Here is an 18,490-nt window from a genome sequence, read left to right on the forward strand (position 1 = left end):
GCTGATTCCATCTGAGAGACTGTTCTCTACAACAGGGGAGGGAGGGCTGATTCCATCTGAGAGGCTGTTCTCTACAACAGGGGAGGGCTGATTCCATCTGAAAGGCTGTTCTCTACAACAGGGGAGGGCTGATTCCATCTGAAAGGCTGTTCTATACAACAGGGGAGGGCTGATTCTATCTGAGAGACTGTTCTCTACAACAGGGGAGGGCTGATTCCATCTGAGAGACTGTTCTATACAACAGGGGAGGGCTGATTCCATCTGAAAGGCTGTTCTCTACAACAGGGGAGGGCTGATTCCATCTGAGAGACTGTTCTCTACAACAGGGGAGGGCTGATTCCATCTGAGAGACTGTTCTCTACAACAGGGGAGGGCTGATTCCATCTGAGAGACTGTTCTCTACAACAGGGGAGGGCTGATTCCATCTGAGAGACTGTTCTATACAACAGGGGAGGGCTGATTCCATCTGAGAGACTGTTCTCTACAACAGGGGAGGGCTGATTCCATCAGAGAGACTGTTCTCTACAACAGGGGAGGGCTGATTCCATCTGAGAGGCTGTTCTATACAACAGGGGAGGGAGGGCTGATTCCATCTGCACGGCTGTTCTATACAACAGGGGAGGGAGGGCTGATTCCATCTGAGAGGCTGTTCTATACAACAGGGGAGGGCTGATTCCATCTGAGAGGCTGTTCTATACAACAGGGGAGGGAGGGCTGATTCCATCTGCACGGCTGTTCTATACAACAGGGGAGGGAGGGCTGATTCCATCTGCACGGCTGTTCTATACAACAGGGGAGGGAGGGCTGATTCCATCTGCACGGCTGTTCTATACAACAGGGGAGGGAGGGCTGATTCCATCTGCACGGCTGTTCTATACAACAGGGGAGGGAGGGCTGATTCCATCTGCACGGCTGTTCTATACAACAGGGGAGGGAGGGCTGATTCCATCTGCACGGCTGTTCTATACAACAGGGGAGGGCTGATTCCATCTGAGAGGCTGTTCTCTACAACAGGGGAGGGCTGATTCCATCTGAGAGGCTGTTCTATACAACAGGGGAGGGCTGATTCCATCTGAGAGACTGTTCTCTACAACAGGGGAGGGCTGATTCCATCTGAGAGACTGTTCTCTACAACAGGGGAGGGCTGATTCCATCTGAGAGACTGTTCTATACAACAGGGGAGGGCTGATTCCATCTGAGAGACTGTTCTCTACAACAGGGGAGGGCTGATTCCATCTGAGAGGCTGTTCTATACAACAGGGGAGGGCTGATTCCATCTGAGAGACTGTTCTATACAACAGGGGAGGGCTGATTCCATCTGAGAGACTGTTCTCTACAACAGGGGAGGGCTGATTCCATCAGAGAGACTGTTCTCTACAACAGGGGAGGGCTGATTCCATCTGAGAGGCTGTTCTATACAACAGGGGAGGGCTTATTCCATCTGAGAGACTGTTCTCTACAACAGGGGAGGGCTGATTCCATCTGAGAGGCTGTTCTATACAACAGGGGAGGGAGGGCTGATTCCATCTGAGAGACTGTTCTCTACAACAGGGGAGGGCTGATTCCATCTGAGAGGCTGTTCTATACAACAGGGGAGGCAGGGCTGATTCCATCTGAGAGACTGTTCTCTACAACAGGGGAGGGAGGGCTGATTCCATCTGAGAGGCTGTTCTCTACAACAGGGGAGGGCTGATTCCATCTGAAAGGCTGTTCTCTACAACAGGGGAGGGCTGATTCCATCTGAAAGGCTGTTCTATACAACAGGGGAGGGCTGATTCTATCTGAGAGACTGTTCTCTACAACAGGGGAGGGCTGATTCCATCTGAGAGACTGTTCTATACAACAGGGGAGGGCTGATTCCATCTGAGAGGCTGTTCTATACAACAGGGGAGGGCTGATTCTATCTGAGAGACTGTTCTCTACAACAGGGGAGGGCTGATTCCATCTGAGAGACTGTTCTATACAACAGGGGAGGGCTGATTCCATCTGAGAGACTGTTCTATACAACAGGGGAGGGAGGGCTGATTCCATCTGAGAGACTGTTCTATACAACAGGGGAGGGCAGATTCCATCTGAGAGACTGTTCTATACAACAGGGGAGGGCTGATTCCATCTGAAAGGCTGTTCTCTACAACAGGGGAGGGCTGATTCCATCTGAGAGACTGTTCTATACAACAGGGGAGGGCTGATTCCATCTGAGAGACTGTTCTATACAACAGGGGAGGGAGGGCTGATTCCATCTGAGAGACTGTTCTATACAACAGGGGAGGGCTGATTCCATCTGAGAGACTGTTCTATACAACAGGGGAGGGCTGATTCCATCAGAGGCTGTTCTCTACAACAGGGGAGGGAGAGCGAACGAGAGGGGGAGAGAGAGCAATACTCATTAGGCATCAAAGTCAAAGGAACTGCACAATATTAAAAGACATGTTATAGATGGATGGAAAGTAGTGTGTAAACCTACCAAAAAAAACTATTAGGAAACAACAAATTCAATCCCTTTTAGACAACTTCCTGGACAAAATATTTCACTGTAATAGTGAAGGTGTAAACTTGGCAGTAGGAAACCTAAACACTATATTTGACCTTTCAGCTTCCCTACGAAATCTAAAAATGTTAAGCAGACAACCTTGGAAAATTAACAACAATGACAAATAGTTTGATGAAAATGCAAAAACTTAAGAAATTGAGAAACAAATCCAACCAAAAACATAGAGACACAGAACCTGAGCCTCCGCCTTCACTGGTGAATCACTAAAGCAATACAGAAATGCACAACGGAAACAGCAAGACAGAAATCAGCTCAATGTCATTGAAGAATAGATAGAATCTAACCACTTCTGGGGAAATTAGAACTCTCTAAACGAACAACAACACGAAGAGTTATCTATCCAAAATGGAGAAGTGTGTATAAACCACTTCTGGGGAAATTAGAACTCTCTAAACAAACAACAACACGAAGAGTTATCTATCCAAAATGGAGAAGTGTGTATAAACCACTTCTGGGGAAATTAGAACTCTCTAAACGAACAACAACACGAAGAGTTATCTATCCAAAATGGAGATGTGTATATAAACCAGTCTTCTTTGCTCTATAACAATGAACAAACATTTGTAGATTTTTTTTTTTTACCTTTTATTTAACTAGGCAAGATCAGTTAAGAACAAATTCTTATTTTCAATGACGGCCTAGGAACGGTGGGTTAACTGCCTGTTCAGGGGCAGAATGACAGATTTGTACATTGTCAGCTCAGGGGTTTGAACTTGCAACCTTCCGGTTAATAGTCTAACACTCTAACCACTAGGCAACCCTGCCTCCCCAAAAGACTACCAGAACCCACTGGTATCTCCAATGACATTAAATGAACTACAGGACAAAATATAAACCTTCTAACCCAAAAAGGCATGTGGTGTTGATGGTATCCTACATGACATTATAAAATATACAGACCACAAATTCCAATTGGCTATACTTTACTTTAACATCATCCTCAGCTCTGGCATCTTCCCCAATATTTGGAACTAAGCACTGATAACCCCAATCCACAAAAGTGGAGACAAATTTGACCCCAATAACTAATGTGGAATATGCGTCAACAGCAACCTTGGGAAAATCCTCTGCATTATCATTAAATCAGTAGGGGAGTACAGTAGGGGACTGAGCACGCACCCCTGAGGGGCCCCCGTGTTGAGGATCAGCGTGGCAGATGTGTTGTTACCTACCCTTGCCACCTGGGGGCGGCCGTCCAGCATCCAGTTGCAGAGGGAGGTGTTTAGTCCCAGGATCCTTAGCTTATTGATGAGCTTTGAGGGCACTATGGTGTTGAACGCTAAGCTGTTGTCAATGAACAGCATTCTCACATAGGTGTTCCTTTTGTCCAGGTGGGAGAGGGCAGTGTGGAGTGCAATAGAGATTGCATCATCTGTGGATCTGTTGGTGCGGTATGCAAATTGGAGTGGGTCTAGGGTTTCTGGGACAATGGTGTTGATTAGAGTCATGACCAGCCGTTCAAAGCACTTCATGGCTACAGACGTGAGTGCTACGGGTTGGTAGTCATTTAGGCAGGTTACCTTAGTGTTCTTGGGCACAGGCACTATGGTGTTCTGCTTAAAACATGTTGGTATTACAGACTCGGACAGGGAGAGGTTCAAAATGTCAGTGAAGACACTTGCTAGTTGGTCATTGCATGCTCGCAGTACACGTCCTGGTAATCCGTCTGGCCCTGCGGCCTTTAGGCAGGTTACCTTAGTGTTCTCGGGCACGGACTATGTATTTTTGCAAATAACAGCTGCTGCACGATATCTAAGGAAGTCTCGAGTTTTGCTCACCTGAGGTAGAGTATCTCATGATATGCTGTAGACCACACTATCTACCTAGAAAGTTTTTATCTGTATTTTAGTAGCGGTCTACAGTCGTGGCCAAAACCTTTGAGAATGACACAAAGTTTCAATGTTCTCACAAGTTCTCAATGGGATTAAGGTCTGGGGAGTTTCCTGGCCATGAACCCAAAATATCGATGTTTGGTTCCCCGAGCCACTTAGTTACCACTTTGCCTTATGGCAAGGTGCTCCATCATGCTGGGAAAGGCATTGTTCGTCACCAAACTATTCCTGGATGGTTGGGAGAAGTTGCTCTCAGAGGATGTGTTGGTACCATTGAGAAGCAACCCCACACATGAATGGTCTCAGGATGCTTTACTGTTGGCATGACACAGGACTGATGGTAGTGCTCACCTTGTCTTCTCCGGACAAGCTTGTTTCCGGATGAAAGGGGATTCATCAGAGAAAATGACTTTACCCCAGTCCTCAGAAGTCCAATCCCTGTACCTTTTGCAGAAAATTAGTCTATCCCTGATGTTTTTCCTGGAGAGAAGTGACTTCTTTGCTGCCCTTCTTGACACCAGGCCTTCTTCCAAAAGTCTTTGCCTCACTGTGCATGCAGATGCACTCACACCTGCCTGCTGCCATTCCTGAGCAAGCTCTGTACTGGTGGTGCCCCGATCCCGCAGCTGAATCAACTTTAGGAGATGGTCCTGGCACTTGCTGGACTTTCTTGTGCGCCCTAAAGCCTTCTTCACAACAATTGAACCGCTCTCCTTGAAGATCTTGATGATCCGATAAATGGTTGATCTAGGTGCAATCTTACTGGCAGCAATATCCTTGCATGTGAAGCCCTTTTTGTGCAAAGCAATGATGAAGGCACGTGTTTCCTTGCAGGTAACCATGTTTGACAGAGGAAGAACAATGATTCCAAGCACCACCCTCCTTTTGAAGCTTCCAGTCTGTTATTCAAACTCAATCAGCATGACAGAGTGATCTCCAGCCTTGTCCTCATCAACACTCACACCTGTTTTAATGAGAGAATCACTGACATGATGTCAGCTGGTCCTTTTGTGGCAGGGCTGAAATGCAATGCAAATATTTTGGGGATTCAGTTCATTTGCATGGCAAAGAGGGACTTTGCAATTAATTGCAATTCATCTGATCACTCTTCATAACATTCTGGAGTATATGCAAATTGCCATCATACAAACTGTGGCAGCAGACTTTGTGAAAATGTATATTTGTGTCATTTTCAAAACTTGTGGCCACGACTATAGACCTAACATACGTCCTCCTTAACATGGCCAGGGCCTCATGCTAACTCAGACTGAACTGTAGAGAAGAACACAGACACTGCACAGCGACCGTGCTAGATGGGCGAGGAGGAGGCAGACAACCAGCAAGAGAAAAAAGTGAGGTGTGTGTGTGCATGCCACCAGCAGTCCCTCAGACAGACAGCAGGCGTGCGTGTGCGGCAACAAACCCTGGAATACCAATGAGCCCACACACAGGTCCTAGAGGTCATAGAGTGAGTCAGTCATCTCGCCTATCGCCATGACGCCCAGCCTGCAGTGAGTCTGAAAGAGTGGGGGGGCCCTGCACACACTGTGTGTGCAGGGCCGGCAGCTGTCAGGGGCCAGTAGTAACAGACCCTAATGAACCAGATGAATAGTGCAAAAACTCCCAAATACAAACAGGACAGTTGACATTTTTCTTCTGTCAAAAGCAGAAGATGCATGAAAATACAATGGTACAACCCTTTACTGGCCACAGCTGCTGTCTGCCTACCCCTACTCTCTCTCTCTCTCTTTCTCTGTCTCTCTCTGTCTCTCTCTCTTTCTCTGTCTCTCTCTCTTTCTCTGTCTCTCTCTCTTTCTCTGTCTCTTTCTCTGTCTCTCTCTCTTTCTCTGTCTCTCTCTCTCTCTCTTTCTCTGTCTCTCTCTCTGTCTCTCTCTTTCTCTCTCTTTCTCTGTCTCTCTCTCTGTCTCTCTCTCTGTCTCTCTCTCTCTCTCTCTCCTGGTCTCTCTTACTCCCTCCCTTCCTCCCTCTCTCTCCAAGGAATACATGCCAGAACCCTACCTCTCCCCCTGCCACACACACACAGTGTGCTACAATAGTGTGTGTAAGTGATGATGCAGTGGGGGGGATGTCGAGGGGAGATATTCTAGCACCATCATCCTAACTTCTGATTGGCTGACGTGACAGAGGCTGTCTTAACCATGTCCAACACCCCCTGTTAGATGGAGGGATGGAGAGAGGGGTTGAATAACTGCTTCGATGGAAGCAATGTGTCTCCTTTCCTATCCTCCCCTCGTTGCTAGGCAACCCCTTGGTTGCTTGATTAAGCGCTGGTAAATGATAAAGATGGTGTGAAGGAAGAGAGAGAGAAAAGGGGAGAGATAATGGAACATCTGGAAGAAAAGTGACACCAGTCTCGATGGCTGTTTCAGCTAATGTCTGCCTCTCACTCCTCTACCTACTCACCCCTTCCTCCCACCTTTCTCCACTCTCCCTATATCCTCAATCTACCTACTCTCCCCTTCCTCCCACCTTTCTCCACTCTCCCTATATCCTCCTCTACCTACTCTCCCTTCCTCCCACCTTTCTCCACTCTCCCTATAGCCTCCTCTACCTACTCTCCCTTCCTCTCACCTTTCTCCACTCTCCCTATATCCTCCTCTACCTACTCTCCCCTTCCTCCCACCTTTCTCCACTCTCCCTATATCCTCCTCTACCTACTCTCCCCTTCCTCCCGCCTTTCTCCACTCTCCCTATATCCTCCTCTACCTACTCTCCCCTTCCTCCCACCTTTCTCCACTCTCCCTATATCCTCCTCTACCTACTCTCCCCTTCCTCCCACCTTTCTCCACTCTCCCTATATCCTCCTCTACCTACTCTCCCCTTCCTCCCACCTTTCTCCACTCTCCCTATATCCTCCTCTACCTACTCTCCCCTTCCTCCCACCTTTCTCCACTCTCCCTATATCCTCCTCTACCTACTCTCCCCTTCCTCCCACCTTTCTCCACTCTCCCTATATCCTCCTCTACCTACTCTCCCCTTCCTCCCACCTTTCTCCACTCTCCCTATATCCTCCTCTACCTACTCTCCCCTTCCTCCCACCTTTCTCCACTCTCCCTATATCCTCCTCTACCTACTCTCCCCTTCCTCCCACCTTTCTCCACTCTCCCTATATCCTCCTCTACCTACTCTCCCCTTCCTCCCACCTTTCTCCACTCTCCCTATATCCTCCTCTACCTACTCTCCCCTTCCTCCCACCTTTCTCCACTCTCCCTATATCCTCCTCTACCTACTCTCCCCTTCCTCCCACCTTTCTCACTCTCCCTATATCCTCCTCTACCTACTCTCCCCTTCCTCCCACCTTTCTCCACTCTCCCTATATCCTCCTCTACCTACTCTCCCCTTCCTCCCACCTTTCTCCACTCTCCCTATATCCTCCTCTACCTACTCTCCCCTTCCTCCCGCCTTTCTCCACTCTCCCTATATCCTCCTCTACCTACTCTCCCCTTCCTCCCACCTTTCTCCACTCTCCCTATATCCTCCTCTACCTACTCTCCCCTTCCCGCCTTTACCACCTCCTATATCCTCCTCTACCTACTCTCCCCTTCCTCCCACCTTTCTCCACTCTCCCTATATCCTCCTCTACCTACTCTCCCCTTCCTCCCACCTTTCTCCACTCTCCCTATATCCTCCTCTACCTACTCTCCCCTTCCTCCCACCTTTCTCCACTCTCCCTATATCCTCCTCTACCTACTCTCCCCTTCCTCCCACCTTCTCCACTCTCCCTATATCCTCCTCTACCTACTCTCCCTTCCTCCCGCCTTTTTCCACTCTCCCTATATCCTCCTCTACCTACTCTCCCCTTCCTACCACCTTTCTCCACTCTCCCCTATATCCTCCTCTACCTACTCTCCCCTTCCTCCCACCTTTCTCCACTCTCCCTATATCCTCCTCTACCTACTCTCCCCTTCTCCCACCTTCTCCACTCTCCCTATATCCTCCTCTACCTACTCTCCCCTTCTCCCACCTTTCTCCACTCTCCCTATATCCTCCTCTACCTACTCTCCCCTTCCTCCCACCTTTCTCCACTCTCCTATAGTCCTCATCTACCTACTCTCCCCTTCCTCCCACTTTCTCCACTCTCCCTATACCTCCTCTACCTACCTCTCCCCTTCCTCCCACCTTTCTCCACCTCTCCTATATCCTCCTCTACCTACTCCTCCCCTTCCTCCCCCCCCTTTCCACTCTCCCTACATCCTCTCTACCTACTCTCCCCTTCCTCCCACCTTTCTCCACTCTCCCTATAGCCTCCTCTACCTACTCTCCCCCCTTCCCCCCCCAACCTTTCTCCACTCTCCCTATATCCTCCTCTACCTACTCTCCCCTTCCTCCCACATTTCTCCTCTTCCTATAGCTCCTCTACCCTACTCTCCCTTCCTCCCACCTTTCTCCACTCTCCCTATATCCTCCTCTACCTACTCTCCCCTTCCTCCCACCTTTCTCCACTCTCCCTATATCCTCCTCTACCTACTCTCCCCTTCCTCCCACCTTTCTCCACTCTCCCTATATCCTCCTCTACCTACTCTCCCCTTCCTCCCACCTTTCTCCACTCTCCCTATATCCTCCTCTACCTACTCTCCCCTTCCTCCCACCTTTCTCCACTCTCCTATATCCTCCTCTACCTACTCTCCCCTTCCTCCCACCTTTCTCCACTCTCCCTATATCCTCCTTCTACCTACTCTCCCCTTCCTCCCACCTTTCTCCACTCTCCCTATATCCTCCTCTACCTACTCTCCCCTTCCTCCCACCTTTCTCCACTCTCCCTATATCCTCCTCTACCTACTCTCCCCTTCCTCCCACCTTTCTCCACTCTCCTATATCCTCCTCTACCTACTCTCCCCTTCCTCCCACCTTTCTCCACTCTCCCTATATCCTCCTCTACCTACTCTCCCCTTCCTCCCACCTTTCTCCACTCTCCCTATATCCTCCTCTACCTACTCTCCCCTTCCTCCCACCTTTCTCCACTCTCCCTATATCCTCCTCTACCTACTCTCCCCTTCCTCCCACCTTTCTCCACTCTCCCTATATCCTCCTCTACCTACTCTCCCCTTCCTCCCACCTTTCTCCACTCTCCCTATATCCTCCTCTACCTACTCTCCCCTTCCTCCCACCTTTCTCCACTCTCCCTATATCCTCCTCTACCTACTCTCCCCTTCCTCCCACCTTTCTCCACTCTCCCTATATCCTCCTCTACCTACTCTCCCCTTCCTCCCACCTTTCTCCACTCTCCCTATATCCTCCTCTACCTACTCTCCCCTTCCTCCCACCTTTCTCCACTCTCCCTATATCCTCCTCTACCTACTCTCCCCTTCCTCCCACCTTTCTCCACTCTCCCTATATCCTCCTCTACCTACTCTCCCCTTCCTCCCACCTTTCTCCACTCTCCCTATATCCTCCTCTACTACTCTCCCCTTCTCCGCCTTTTTTCCACTCTCCCTATATCCTCCTCTACCTACTCTCCCCTTCCTCCCACCTTTCTCCACTCTCCCTTATATCCTCCTCTACCTACTCTCCCCTTCCTCCCACCTTTCTCCACTCTCCCTATATCCTCCTCTACCTACTCTCCCCTTCCTCCCACCTTTCTCCACTCTCCCCTATATCCTCCTCTACCTACTCTCCCCTTTCCTCCCACCTTTCTCCACTCTCCCTATATCCTCCTCTACCTACTCTCCCCTTCCTCCCGCCTTTTTCCACTCTCCCTATATCCTCCTCTACCTACTCTCCCCTTCCTCCCACCTTTCTCCACTCTCCCTATATCCTCCTCTACCTACTCTCCCCTTCCTCCCACCTTTCTCCACTCTCCCTATATCCTCCTCTACCTACTCTCCCCTTCCTCCCACCTTTCTCCACTCTCTCTATATCCTCCTCTACCTACTCTCCCCTTCCTCCCACCTTTCTCCACTCTCCCTATATCCTCCTCTACCTACTCTCCCCTTCCTCCCACCTTTCTCCACTCTCCCTATATCCTCATCTACCTACTCTCCCCTTCCTCCCACCTTCTCCACTCTCCCTATATCCTCCTCTACCTACTCTCCCCTTCCTCCCACCTTTCTCCACTCTCCCTATATCCTCCTCTACCTACTCTCCCCTTCCTCCCACCTTTCTCCACTCTCCTACATCCTCCTCTACCTACTCTCCCCTTCCTCCCACCTTTCTCCACTCTCCCTATAGCCTCCTCTACCTACTCTCCCCTTCCTCCCACCTTTCTCCACTCTCCCTATATCCTCCTCTACCTACTCTCCCCTTCCTCCCACCTTTCTCCACTCTCCCTATATCCTCCTCTACCTACTCTCCCCTTCCTCCCACCTTCTCCACTCTCCCTATATCCTCCTCTACCTACTCTCCCCTTCCTCCCACCTTTCTCCACTCTCCCTATATCCTCCTCTACCTACTCTCCCCTTCCTCCCACCTTTCTCCACTCTCCCTATATCCTCCTCTACCTACTCTCCCCTTCCTCCCGCCTTTTCCACTCTCCCTATATCCTCCTCTACCTACTCTCCCCTTCCTCCCACCTTTCTCACTCTCCCTATATCCTCCTCTACCTACTCTCCCCTTCCTCCCACCTTTCTCCACTCTCCCTATATCCTCCTCTACCTACTCTCCCCTTCCTCCCACCTTTCTCCACTCTCCCTATATCCTCCTCTACCTACTCTCCCCTTCCTCCCACCTTTCTCCACTCTCCCTATATCCTCCTCTACCTACTCTCCCCTTCCTCCCACCTTTCTCCACTCTCCCTATATCTCCTCTACCTACTCTCCCCTTCCTCCCACCTTTCTCCACTCTCCCTACATCCTCCTCTACCTACTCTCCCCTTCCTCCCACCTTTCTCCACTCTCCCTATAGCCTCCTCTACCTACTCTCCCCTTCCTCCCACCTTTCTCCACTCTCCCTATATCCTCCTCTACCTACTCTCCCCTTCCTCCCACCTTTCTCCACTCTCCCTATATCCTCCTCTACCTACTCTCCCCTTCCTCCCACCTTTCTCCACTCTCCCTATATCCTCCTCTACCTACTCTCCCCTTCCTCCCACCTTTCTCCACTCTCCCTATATCCTCCTCTACCTACTCTCCCCTTCCTCCCACCTTTCTCCACTCTCCCTATATCCTCCTCTACCTACTCTCCCCTTCCTCCCACCTTTCTCCACTCTCCCTATATCCTCCTCTACCTACTCTCCCCTTCCTCCCACCTTTCTCCACTCTCCCTATATCCTCCTCTACCTACTCTCCCCTTCCTCCCACCTTTCTCCACTCTCCCTATATCCTCCTCTACCTACTCTCCCCTTCCTCCCACCTTTCTCCACTCTCCCTATATCCTCCTCTACCTACTCTCCCCTTCCTCCCACCTTTCTCCACTCTCCCTATATCCTCCTCTACCTACTCTCCCCTTCCTCCCACCTTTCTCCACTCTCCCTATATCCTCATCTACCTACTCTCCCCTTCCTCCCACCTTTCTCCACTCGCCCTATATCCCTCCTCTACCTACTCTCCCCTTCCTCCCACCTTTCTCCACTCTCCCTATATCCTCCTCTACCTACTCTCCCCTTCCTCCCACCTTTCTCCACTCTCCCTACATCCTCCTCTACCTACTCTCCCCTTCCTCCCACCTTTCTCCACTCTCCCTATAGCCTCCTCTACCTACTCTCCCCTTCCTCCCACCTTTCTCCACTCTCCCTATATCCTCCTCTACCTACTCTCCCCTTCCTCCCACCTTTCTCCACTCTCCCTATATCCTCCTCTACCTACTCTCCCCTTCCTCCCACCTTTCTCCACTCTCCCTATATCCTCCTCTACCTACTCTCCCCTTCCTCCCACCTTTCTCCACTCTCCCTATATCCTCCTCTACCTACTCTCCCCTTCCTCCCACCTTTCTCCACTCTCCCTATATCCTCCTCTACCTACTCTCCCCTTCCTCCGCCTTTTTCCACTCTCCCTATATCCTCCTCTACCTACTCTCCCTTCCTCCCACCTTTCTCCACTCCCTATATCCTCCTCTACCTACTCTCCCCTTCCTCCCACCTTTCTCCACTCTCCCTATATTCCTCCTCTACCTACTCTCCCCTTCCTCCACCTTCTCCACTCTCCCTATATCCTCCTCTACCTACTCTCCCCTTCCTCCCACCTTTCTCCACTCTCCTATATCCTCCTCTACCTACTCTCCCCTTCCTCCCACCTTTCTCCACTCTCCCTATATCCTCCTCTACCTACTCTCCCCCCTTCCTCCCACCTTTCTCCACTCTCCCTATTCCTCCTCTGACCTACTCTCCCCTTCCTCCCACCTTTCTCCACTCTCCCTATATCCTCCTCTACCTACTCTCCCCTTCCTCCCACCTTCTCCACTCTCCCTATATCCTCCTCTACCTACTCTCCCCTTCCTCCACCTTTCTCCACTCTCCCTATATCCTCCTCTACCTACTCTCCCCTTCCTCCCACCTTTCTCCACTCTCCCTATATCCTCCTCTACCTACTCTCCCCTTCCTCCCACCTTTCTCCACTCTCCCTATATCCTCCTCTACCTACTCTCCCCTTCCTCCCACCTTTCTCCACTCTCCCTATATCCTCCTCTACCTACTCTCCCCTTCCTCCCACCTTTCTCCACTCTCCCTATATCCTCCTCTACCTACTCTCCCCTTCCTCCCGCCTTTCTCCACTCTCCCTATATCCTCCTCTACCTACTCTCCCCTTCCTCCCACCTTTCTCCACTCTCCCTATATCCTCCTCTACCTACTCTCCCCTTCCTCCCACCTTTCTCCACTCTCCCTATATCCTCCTCTACCTACTCTCCCCTTCCTCCCACCTTTCTCCACTCTCCCTATATCCTCCTTTACCCACTCTCCCTCCTTCCCTTCTCCTCCACTCTTGCTCTTCTCTGTGGCTACGCTCGCCTGCCTGCCTTTTTCAGAGAAGGGGCCTCTCTGTTCCACCTAACTGAGATATCCCCCCTTCTCTCTCTCCTCCCTCCTTTCTCCTCTTAGTTTTAATAGAGAAACAGAGCAGGAGAAAACCAGTCAACTGGAGGGAAACAAACAACCAAAAATAAACTTCCTGGGATTTACATTTTTTGGTTCAGTTGATTTGAAATCCAACCATTCTCTATCTCACACATACACAGACTTCAGTCCAGTGGTCACACATACACTGAGTGTACAAAACATTAGGAACACCTTCCTTATATTGAGTTGCACCCCCTTTTGCCCTCAGAACAGCCTCAATTCGTCAGGTCAGGGACTCTACAAGGTGTTGAAGGCATTCCACAGGGATGCTGGCTCATGTTGACTCCAATGCTTCCCACAGTTGTCAAGTTGGCAGGATGTCCTTTGGGTGGTGGGCCATTCTTGATACACACGGGAAACTGTTGAGTGTGAAAAACCCAGCAGCTTTTCAGTTCTTGACACACTCAAACCGGTGTGCCTGGTATCTACTACCATACCCTGTTCAAAGGCACTTACTTATCGTTTGTCTTGCCCATTTACCCTCTGAATGGCACACACACAATCCATGTCTCAATTGTCTCAAGACTTAAATATCATTATTTAACCTGCCTCCTCCCCTTCAGATACACTGATTGTAGTGTAGATCGCTTATTGACATCAATAAGGGATAATACATTTCACCTGGATTCACGAGGTCAGTATGCCAGGGAAAGTGCAGGTGTTCCTATTTGTTTGTACACTGTGTACATCGAGAAGGCCACATTCAGATAAAGGCTTTTCTTTGTCTTCCAGAGAATTGTGTGTATTTTCTTTCATTAAATGTTTTTCATATAACCTTTATCTAACTAGGCAATTCAGTTAGGAACAAATTAATATTTACAATGACGGCCTACCCCGGCCAAACACGGACGACACTGGGCCAATTGTGCGCTGTCCTATAGGACTCCCAATCACGGCCAGATGTGATACAGCCTGGATCCTTAACTAAATGTCTCTCTTCTTCCCTCAGATGGCAGCTCTCCAGAGCCCGTTCTACGGTGATAAGATGAACCTGTACTCTCTTTGTAAGAAGATAGAGCAGTGTGACTACCCTCCACTTCCATCCGACCACTACTCTGAAGAGGTACTTCTCCAACTCTCACTTTACACTCTTTCACCTTCTCTCCATCTCTCACCCCCAAATCTCACTCCTTGACCCTGGAATCAGTAGTATAGCCCACTACATACATTAAAATACATCTGCAGGCCTCATCCCAAACCAATGGGAAAGTATGGAACATTACTATGGGTTAGCCAAAACTACAACTTGTAAGTGATCATATTCTATTAAAAGCCTCTAGGCAAGAACTGACATTGGGGCTGAATCTGAGTGGCGTATTTATTGTCATATATCCTTCAGTTGTAGTTGTGCATGTGTTGTCAAATCAAATTGTATTTGTCACATGCGCCAAATACAACAGGTGTTTGTGAAATGCTTACATACCTTAACCAGTTCAAGGAATAGTGTTAAGAAAACATTTACTAAATAAACTAAAATAAAGTAAATACTAACACAAAATAACCAAAACGGGGAACCAGTAGCAATTTGATGTGCGGTGGTACAGGTTAGTCAAGGATATTTGTACATGTTGGTAGGGGTAAAGTGACTATGCATAGATAATAACAGTGAGTTGAATCAGTGTCAATGTAAATAGTCCGGGGGGCCATTTTATTAATTGTTCAGCCGTCTTATGGCTTAGGGGTAGAAGCTGTTAAGGAGCCTTTTAGACCTAGACTTGGCGCTCAGGTACCGCTTGCCGTGCGGGAGCAGAGAAAACAGTCTATAGTCTTTGACCACTTTTTGGGCCTTCCTCTGACATCACCTAGTATATAGGTCCTGGATGGCATGAAGCTTGGCACCAGTGATGTACTGGGCAGTACCCACTACCCTCTGTAAAGCCTTATGTTCGGATGCTGAGCAGTTGCCATACCAGGCGGTGATGCAACCAGTGATGCTCCCAATGATGCAGCTGTAGAACCTTTTGAGCATCTGGGGACCAATGCCAAATCATTTCAGTCTCCTGAGGTGGAAAAGGTTTTGTCCTGCCGTCTTCACGACTGTCTTGGTGTGTTTAGACTATGATAGATTGTTGGGGATTTGGACACCACGGAACTTGAAGCTCTCAACCCGCTCCACTACAGCCCCGCCGATATGAACGGGGGTTTGTTCGGCCCTCCTTTTCTTGTAGTCCACTATCATCTCCTTTGTCTTGCTCACATTGAGGTAGAGGTTGTTGTCCTGGCACCACACGGCCAGGTCTCTGACCTCCTGCTTATAGTGTGTTTGTCTCATCGTTGTCGGTGATCAGACCTACTACAGTTGTCGTCAGCAAACTTAATGATGGTGTTGGAGTCATGCTTGGCCATGCAGTCATGGGTGAACAGTGAGTACATGAGGGGACTGAGCACACACCCCTGAGGGGCCCCCGTGTTGAGGATCAGCATGGCAGATGTGGGGTGGCCCGTCAGGAAGGCCAGGATCCAGTTGCAGAGGGAGGTGTTTAGTCCAAGGGTCCTTAGCTTAGTGATGAGCTTTGAGGGCACTATGTTGCTGAACGCTGAGCTGTAGTCAATGAACAGCATTTTCACGTAGGTGTTGCTTTTGTCCAGGTGGGAAAGGGTAGTGTGGAGTGCAATAGAGATTGCGTCATCTGTGGATCTGTTGGGGTGGTATGTGAATTGGAGTGGGTCTAAGGTATCCGGGACAATGCTGTTGGTGTGATCCATGACCAGCCTTTCAAAGCACTTCATGGCTACCGACGTGAGTGCAACAGGGCAGTAATCATTTAGGCAGGTTACCTTCGCTTTCTTGGGCACAGGGACTATGGTGGTCTGCTTGAAACGTGTAGGTATTACAGACTCAGTCAAGGAGAGGTTGAAAATGTCAGTGAAGACACTTACCAGTTGGTCGGCGCATGCTCTGAGTAAACGTTCTGGTAATCCGTATGGCCTCAAGGCCTTGTGAATGTTGACCTGTTTAAAGGTCTTGCTCTCATCGGCCCCATGGAGAGCATGATCACACCGTTGTCCAAAACAGCTGGTGCTCTCATGAATGCTTCAGTTTTGCTTGCCTTGAAGCGAGCATAAAAGGCTTTTTGTAGGCTTGTGACAATGTGCAGCTTGTGGCTGGGTTTCCCTTTGTAGTCTGTAATAGTTTCCAAGCCCTGCCACGTCCAATGAGCATCAGAGCCGGTGTAGTAGGATGCAATCTTAGTCCTGTATTGAGGCTTTGCCTGTTGATGGTTCATCTGAGGGCATAGCGGGATTTCTTATTGTGTCCAGATTAGTGTCCCTCTCCTTAAAAGCATCAGCTCTAGCCTTTAGCTCGGTGCGGATGTTGTAATCCATGGCTTCTGGTTGGGATATGTACGTACGGTCACTGTGGGAATAATGTCATCGATGCACTTATTGATGAAGCCGGTGACTGATGTGGTGTATTCCTCAATGCCAATGGATGAATCCCGGAACATATTCCGTTCTGTGCAAAACAGTCCTGTAGCTTAGCATCTGACCACTTCCGTATTGAGTGAGTCACTGGTACTTCCTGTTTTAGTTTTCGCTTGTAAGCAGGAATCAGGAGGATATAATTATGGTCAGATTTTCCAAATGGAGGGCGAGGGAGAGCTTTGTATGCGTCTCTGTGTGTGGAGTAAAGGTGGTCTAGATTATTATAATTTTTTTTCCTCTGGTTGCACATGTGACATGCTGGTAGAAATGAGGTAAAACGGATTTAAGTTTGCCTGCATTAAAGTCCTTGGCCACTTGGAGCGTCGCTTCTGGATGAGCATTTTCTTGTTCGCTTATGGCCTTATACAGCTGAGTGCGGTCGTTGTGCCAGCATCGGTTTGTGGTGGTAAATAGGCAGCTACGAAAATTATAAATGGAAACTCTCTTGGTCGATAGTGTGGTCTACAGTTTATCATGACGTAATCTACCTCAGGGGAGCAATACCTAGAGACTACCTTAATATTAGACATTGCGCACCAGCAGTGATTGACCAATCGACACACACCACTACCCCTCATCTTATCGGCCGTAGCTGTACTGTCCTGCCAATGCATGGAAAACACAGCCAACTGTATATTATCTGTGTTGTCGTTCAGCCACAACTCGGTTAAACATACGATATTACAGTTTTAATGTCCCATTAAAAGTCTTAGGATAGTCTTGAACGGAGCTCATCCAGTTTATTCTCCAGTGATTGCCAGTTTATTCTCAAGTTGGCCAATACAACAGATGGTAGAGGCGGTCGCCGACGAATTCTCACAAGGCTCCCTGATCTCCGCCCCCTGTCTTTTCTTCCCTCGAATGACAGGGATTTGGGCCTGGTCTCAGAGAAACAGTATATCCTTCGCGTCGGACTCATTAAATACAAACTATTCGTCCATTTTGAGGTGAGTAATCGGTGTTCTGATACAGGGAAGCTCTTTTCGGTCATAGGAGATGGTAGCAGCAACATTATGTTGTTTAGGGGCCCGTAAAATTGCAGCCATCCATTCCAGCGCCATCTCTGGGCTGTGCACAGACTTTGCATACAATGTAATGTAGAACTATCTATCTGTGGTTATAGATGGCCAACCTACAGACTGCTGCTGATTGCTTGTTGTGTGTGTGTGTGTGCGCTACCCATGATTCCCCACCACCCAGCCACCATATCACCCTCTATCACCCCATTCAGGAAAGAGAGAGATGGGAAGGGAGAGAGAGGGAGGTGGAGGGATGAGGGTGCCTGGAGCGCCTGTCTGGATGTAAACAAAGCTCCTGAAGCATCGGCAGAAAACTGTCAGCTGCTCATCTTTGTTCTGTCATTTACTGTCTCCTCCGTTCGCTCCCCCCTTTCTCCCCCTTCCACCTGACTCCATCCCTCTACCCCCCCCCTTATCTCGCCGCTGTGAAGAGGAACATAAATATTTTACATATTTTACATATCTCTTCATCACTCATCCTCCTCTCCATTCTATGGGACTAATTCTCAGACTGTCTGCATTTGTATCACACACACACCCTGACATACACAAACACACACCCTGACATACACACACACACACACACACACACCCTGACACACACACACCCTGACATACACACACACACACACACACACACCCTGACATACACACA

At 49.2% G+C, this 18,490-nt stretch overlaps 1 protein-coding gene across 1 annotated transcript in view; it reads left to right on the forward strand.

Annotated features, from left to right (window-relative positions):
- LOC109884518 (NIMA-related kinase 7) overlaps positions 1-18,490 on the forward strand; it is a gene marked incomplete in the record, with an annotated part of 165,777 nt that overhangs the window by 143,100 nt on the left and 4,187 nt on the right. Inside the window, 1 exon segment of the mRNA XM_031785534.1 lies at positions 14,340-14,453. Coding sequence (XP_031641394.1) covers positions 14,340-14,453 — 114 coding nt within the window.

This window comes from Oncorhynchus kisutch, linkage group LG13, assembly GCF_002021735.2.
Source record: "Oncorhynchus kisutch isolate 150728-3 linkage group LG13, Okis_V2, whole genome shotgun sequence".
NCBI lineage: Eukaryota > Metazoa > Chordata > Actinopteri > Salmoniformes > Salmonidae > Oncorhynchus > Oncorhynchus kisutch.